General features: G+C 35.1%; 1 protein-coding gene across 1 annotated transcript; it reads left to right on the top strand.

Moving 5' to 3' along the window:
- The first annotated feature begins 592 nt into the window (after positions 1-592).
- On the top strand, positions 593-6,642 carry LOC134242560 (ankyrin-1-like). The gene is given in 4 exon segments (XM_062724659.1): positions 593-1,276; positions 1,823-2,496; positions 2,498-3,853; positions 3,856-6,642. Coding segments are annotated over 4 exon segments (4,284 nt in total). The 5' UTR covers positions 593-933; the 3' UTR covers positions 5,767-6,642.
- The last annotated feature ends 469 nt before the right edge of the window (positions 6,643-7,111 follow it).

The following is a 7,111-nucleotide window of genomic DNA, read 5'->3' as shown; positions in this document are numbered from 1 at the left end:
TTAATTGATAAAAAAAACAACTTTCACTTCTATGTATTTTAAAATTCTATTAAAATCACCAACACAAGTTAGGTTTGACACCTGGGTATTTCACTGTGTATTAAATACTTCCTGTGTATAGGGATTATGAGACAGATGCTAGCCCCCAAGGCTTTCACACCTGTACAAAATAAGCCCCTATCTCACCTGGAATTTAACACCCGGTAAAAAATCTCTGCCTTTAAACAAAAAATAATAAAGTTTAAAAAAATTCCGTTTCGTTGAAAAATCGTCCAGATACTAAAGCATGCATATATATTGGGTCCATATATCTGAAGGTCCACTGTGTATCCTTGGTAATGAAAAGTATTATTTGAATGAGAAATTCTTTATGACTATATCCTGCCTCTTGGACTTGGATGCTTTATAAACAATTCGATATATGTATGATGCTGGTACTCTTATCAATGGATGCACTTTATTTTTTAATCGTTTTAAGGTTTTTTATTATTTTTCAAAGAGATACAAAGTTTTCTATCACGTATCAATAAAATTTATTCGGGTGTTGTTTGTCAGGACTTATGACTTAATGAAAAATTGAATGATCAATTCAAAAATTTCAGATTGTGAAGTGATCATCTAGAAATCAAAAGAATGACCTCTGGACCAGACCCTGGCGGCCGTTCTAGGTTTGCTAAACTCGGAATGGTAATAAACGAAGAACTGACCCAGGCCTGTAGAGATGTCTTAGAAATGGAGGTACCTCCTGGTCTTGTCCACAACAAAGTGAAAGCATCATCAATTTATACGAAAATACGCCCTGAACAAGAACTTTGTCTTATAGGCGCCAAAACAGATGGTTATAAAGAATTTGATATTACATTGTTATATACACTGATAAGAAATATATGTTCAAAGATTCCACGTCCAACAAAAGGTTAGGGTGGGAACACAATGCCGTCTGTAGGAGAAACAACGATAGGTGATGACATTGAAAGGATCAGGATGATAAGAAACAGCATGTTTGGACACATTAGCTCGGCTTCCACCTCACAGACAGAGTTTGATGACACGTGGTCAGTCATAACTGATATCTGCCAAAGACTGCAAACGTACACAAAGAAAGACTACGTGGCTGGACTGAATAATATTCAAAGTCAGGCCCTAGAAGAGGAGTACGAAACAACAGTCATAGAAAAACTTAGGGAAGATTATAAGAATAACCAATCTCTAATGGAAAAGTTATTTTCTGTGGAAAAGGATTTGCAAGAATTGAAAAGAAAATCCGAAGACAAAGGTGACTATAACAAACATTCACAGCGATGCATTCATTAAAAGTGGTGGATGTTAACTTTTCCCTGACCACCCATTTATATGTTTCTCTTGTTGTATATTTTTAAATTAACTAGAGTGAAAAAAGAGCAAATTTATCATGTTTGTAAGTTAACTATTATTTTCCCAAATTGAATTCAAAATTTAAGCAAAATAGGCCGATTAACTGCATTTCTGTCTATGTAAAACAATAGGCCGACTAACGGCATTTTTGTCTATGTAAAACATTTAAATTACCATAAGATATCTAACAAAAACTTACCTCCAATGGAATTTCATATTATTTTGTTTGCATTAGATAATAATCCCATACTCCTATTTTTTTCTATTTTATGGTTGAGAATCCTTTCCATTGATGCTTTTTATTTCTACAATAATTCAGATTCAGATGAATTTAAAAGAACAATCATAGTGGACAATTATACAGTTTTACCAAAAAATACAATTTGATTTAAGACTTTCTTATTTTCTGTTTTTTATACTTATTATCTTAAAAACATATCTGTTTCAGAAAACACACTGGTAAAAGAATTTCTCGACAACTGGCAAAAAGACGATATTGCCTTCATTCCTACAAGAGCATGTGAAGTTGTTGAAGAAAAGTTTAAAAGTCTGAACCTTATCACAGTGGTTGGAAATTCTGGGACCGGAAAATCTGCAATAATTCAACATATCGCACTCAAGTATAAAGAGCAGGGATGGAATGTCATACCGGTGGAAAAGGTGAAAGAAATTAAAAAGAACTGTTCAACCAGAGTCTCAGAAAATCGGATTTTATTTGTATTTAATGATCCTTTAGGTAAGGAATCGTTAGATGAGATTTTATATCACTCATGGAAAAGTTTAGAGAAAACGCTGGAGATTTGCTTGAAGAAAAAGAAATTATTGATATCATGTAGAAGATGCGTCTTTTATGACAAGAGAGTCAAAGGTAATTTATTGGATGAATCCACTGCAGTAGAAATCGACAGCGAAGAAAATGGACTGACTGTTAAAGAGAAAAAAGCGATTTTAAATCAGTATGCACAGAATCTGAAATTATCCGAGGAGGTTGTTACTGAAATAGTTAAAACAGAAGCTTACTTCCCATTGCTTTGTAAGCTTTTTTCGAGGGAGGCAAAGTACAAAGAAAAGGGGGTTGATTTCTTTAAAAATCCGTACAGATTTATTAAAAAGGAATTAGAAATTTGGACAAGACAAGAAAAGATTTTGCTCACTTATCTTGATAGTAGCGTTCAAAAAGAATTTGAAAATCGATACTATTTTAAAAAGTGATATTTCTTTAATGAAATTTAAGGACATTTTAGGAATGTGTGAGATACAAGAAAATACACATATTTCAGTCATTCGTAGTACTCTACATGAACTGAAAGGATCTTACGTCAAATGTATCGGACATGTTTTCCAATTCCTTCACGACTTTATTATGGAGATAACAACTCTGGTGTTTGGTGTTGATTGTCCACAAGAGACAATACAGTACGCGGACAGTAGCTTTCTGAGACGTCGAGTGAAGATAGAAGACGATACAGAAGAGGAAAATCGCGATCCCTTCTCTGTTTACCTTCCTGTAGAGTACATTGATGATCTTGTCGACAGGTTTATTACTGACATACAAACAAAACATATTATAGATGTTCTACTCAATCCGTGTTTAAGGAAAGAGAGTTTGATTAATTCTTGTAAGGAAAAAATGAATTCGCTCGAAAAACTTCTTGTAAAAATTAAATGTGAAAAAGACAGATCGAAATTTCAAACATTATTTGAAAGATCGTTTTTCACACGAATTGATTTCCTTTATTCGTTTGAAAGTGAAATATGTCCTTTAGTCGGACTTATTGTATTCTATCATTCTGACATTTCTTCATTTTACATAAAAAGTATCCCTGAAACAAAGTTGAAAGAACATCACATTTTCTCTGCTATATGTGCTAATGGCGATTTAAACCTACTAAATTCTCTCAGCGAAGAATATAAAAAAGCAGCAATGATGGAAAGATGGGATGACTTGTTTCCTATTCATATAGCTTCGGTTTTTCATAATTTTTCAATAATAGAGGAATTAATAAGACTTGGTGCTGACGTAAACAAGTTAACAACAAGTGACATATGTACTCCGTTATTCCTTGCTGCTGCAAATGACGAAGATCATATAAAAGAGGCCGGAATCGATATAAAAACTGGAGAAAGACGTAATAATAGAATTATTTGCTTATTGAACAACGGCGATAAAGCCTATTTATGTGAAAATGAGAATGTAGACAGAACTCTTTGCATGACTTGTTATAGAGGACGTGATATCACAGTACAACTGCTACTGGACAACGGCGCCGACATCAAGTTATGTGATAATGATGGATGCAGTCCTCTTTGTATAGTTTGTCTCAAAGGACATGATAGTACGGTTCAATTGTTACTGGACAACAGTGCCGATATCAACTTATGTGTTGATGATGGAATCAGTCCTCTTTATATAGCTTGTCTCAATGGACATGATAGCACGGTACAGCTGTTACTGAACAACGGTGCCGATATCAATTTATTTGCAAAAAGAACGGGACCAGTCCTCTTATAAGAGCTTGTCAAAATGGACATGATAGCACGGTACAACTGTTACTGAACAACGGTGCCGACATCAATATATGTATAAATGATGGAGCCAGTCCTCTTTATATAGCTTGTTATGATGGACATGATAGCACGGTACAACTGTTACTGAACAACGGTGCCAATATCAATTTATGTGATAAGGATGGAGTCAGTCCTCTTTATATAGCTTGTGAAAAAGGACATGATAGCACGGTACAATTGTTACTGAACAACGGTACCGACATCAATTTATGTCAGAAAAATGGAGCCAGTCCTCTTCATGTAGCTTGTGAAAATAGACATGATAGCACGGTACAACTCTTAGTGAACAACGGTGCCGACATCAATTTACGTAAGAGTGATGGAGCCAGTCCTCTTTATATAGCCTGTCAAAATGGACATGAAAGCACGTTACAACTGTTACTGAACAACGGTGCCGACATCAATTTATGTAACAAGAATGGATTCAGTCCTCTACATAGAGCTTGTCTCAAAGGACATGATAGCACGGTACAACTGTTACTGAACAACGGTGCCGACATCAAATTATGTAACAAGAATGGAGTCAGTCCCCTTTATATAGCCTGTCTCAAAGGACATGATAGCTCGGTACAACTGTTACTGAACAATGGTGCCGACATCAATTTTTGTGATAGTGATGGAGACAGTCCTCTTGATATAGCTTGTCATCAAGGACATAATAGCACGGTACAACTGTTACTGAACAACGGTGCCGACATCAATTTATGCAAAAAGAACGGGACCAGTCCTCTTTATATAGCTTGTCAAAATGCACATGATAGCATGTCACAATTGTTACTGAACAACGGTGCCGACATCAATTTATGTGAGAAGAATGGAATCAGTCCTCTTTATATAGCTTGTTATGATGGACATGATTACACAGTACAAGTTTTACTGAACAATGGTGCCAACATCAATTTATGTAAAAAGAATGGAGCCAGTCCTCTTTATATAGCTTGTCAAAATGGACATGATAGCACAGTACAACTGTTACAGAACAACGGTGCCGATATCAATTTAGGTAAGAGTGATGGAGCCAGTCCTCTTTATATAGCTTGTCAAAATGGACATGATAGCAAGGTACAACTGTTACTTAACAACGGTGCCGACATCAATTTATGTGAGAAGAATGGAACAAGCCCATTTTATATAGCTTGTCAAAATGGACATGACAGCACGGTACAACTGTTACTGAACAACGGTGCAGACATCAATTTATGTGAGAAGAATGGAACCAGCCCTCTTTATATAGCTTGTCAAAATAAATATGATAACACGGTACAACTGGTACTGAACAATGGTGCAGACATCAATTTATGTGAGAAGAATGGAACCAGCCCTCTTTATATAGCTTGTCAAAATGAACATGATAGCACGGTACAACTGTTACTGAACAACGGCGCCGACATCAATTTATGTGAGAAGAATGGAACCAGTCCTCTTTATATAGCTTGTCAAAATGGACATGATAGCACGGTACAACTGTTACTGAACAACGGTGCCGACATCAATTTATGTGAGAAGAATGGAGGCAGTCCTCTTTATATAGCTTGTCAAAATGGACATGATAACACGGTACAACTGTTACTGAACAACGGTGCAGACATCAATTTATGTGATAATGATGGATTCAGTCCTCTTTATATAACATGTGAAAAAGGACATGATAGCATTGTACAACTGTTACTGAACAACGGTGCCAACATCAATTCATGTGATGAAGATGAATTTAGTCCTCTTCATATCGCTTGTCAAAATAAACATGATAGAACGGTACAACTGTTGCTGAACAGCGGTGCCGACATCAACTTATATTCCAAATCGGATCTTGATCTCTCTTGATAGCTTACATGCTGACATTAATTTATGTGATAAAGGTCGAAGCAGTAGTCTTTGGAGAGCTTTTGAAAACTCACATTGCTGGACCATCGAACTTCTTTTAAATTCAGGTTCTGTTGTAAATTTTTGCAATAAAAGAAACTGCAGTCTACTGTACATAGCATGTTCCAATGGTCAGCATAATTAAACTTTTAAACGAAGGAACTAGTCCACTCTACATAGCCTGTGAAAATGGATATTACAGCACGGTCCAATTATTATTGATAAATGATACTTGCTTTAATTTATGCAATAAAGACAATAAGAGTCCATTGTACATATCATACTTATATGGTCATGACAGTATCACTGAACTTTTACTACAGTATGGTGCTCAGTTTTTATTCTGACGATGGATGCAGTAATTTTTCAATACCAAGTGCGTTCACATTAGTTCTGAGATATGGAGCAAACGTTGATTTGGACTTTTATCATAGCTTGCAAAAGAAATTAAGCGTGATGCTTTCACAAGGAATTTACCGCAATTATTCAAATGATTTCACGTGGGAAGAAGAAAACACTTGCAGTGGCCTTCAGTTCGGTATTCCATTGTATCAAAGACGTATTATCAACTACCAATAGATACATTTATTCACACATTTTCTGTATGTCGACTCGCCATATCCTAGTGAACTTAAGATAGAAGCCCCCAAAGAATCTTCCAATTCTCTTCATATCGGGATTAATCTTGAAACTCTGTTTTTGGCATTTTTAGCAAATATAGAATTTCATTAGAGCTTATTTTGCCAGACATGTTTTGTACCAAGTGTTTTTGTACTTAATTTGACAAAAGAACGTTCCCTCTGTATACCGGATCACTACATAGTTTTCAGGTCAAGTGTGGTCGATCAAAAGGGGATTTTTACTTCTCTGTGGTATCCCTGGAGTTTCTGGTGGTCAGTGTTTTATGTTCTGTTCACAGATTGGTAGCGTTTTTAAAACATTGTGAACATTGAACTTTTTAAAATTATTGTTAAATCTAAGTGATTACTGTAAATCGACATTTTGTCTGTGACAATGTATTTATTACGAGATTGGTGTTTCGAATTTAAAAGCGGAAAAATAAATAAAATATGCAAAAATTAATTTTTTTGCAGGTAGACACAAAATAAGGTTTTCTCGAGTAAAAAGTATTAACAGTATTAAATTTATTAAGCTTACTTACACTTTTATGTCAGAGGGCTTTCTTTTTTTTCATATTGTACAGATACTAATCAAAGGTGTATGTTATAAAAATTCCAGTTTAATAAAATTTCTTGTTTTTAGATAGCAAAGTCTTGCTGCTACATAAATTTTTCATATTACGGTC

The sequence above is a fragment of the Saccostrea cucullata genome, unplaced genomic scaffold, assembly GCF_032062105.1.
Source record: "Saccostrea cucullata isolate Sc308-1 unplaced genomic scaffold, CSIRO_AGI_Scuc_v1 ctg2689, whole genome shotgun sequence".
NCBI classification, from domain to species: domain Eukaryota; kingdom Metazoa; phylum Mollusca; class Bivalvia; order Ostreida; family Ostreidae; genus Saccostrea; species Saccostrea cuccullata.
The sequence above is the reverse complement of the archived record's forward strand: the minus strand, read 5'-3'. Positions and strand labels throughout refer to the sequence as shown.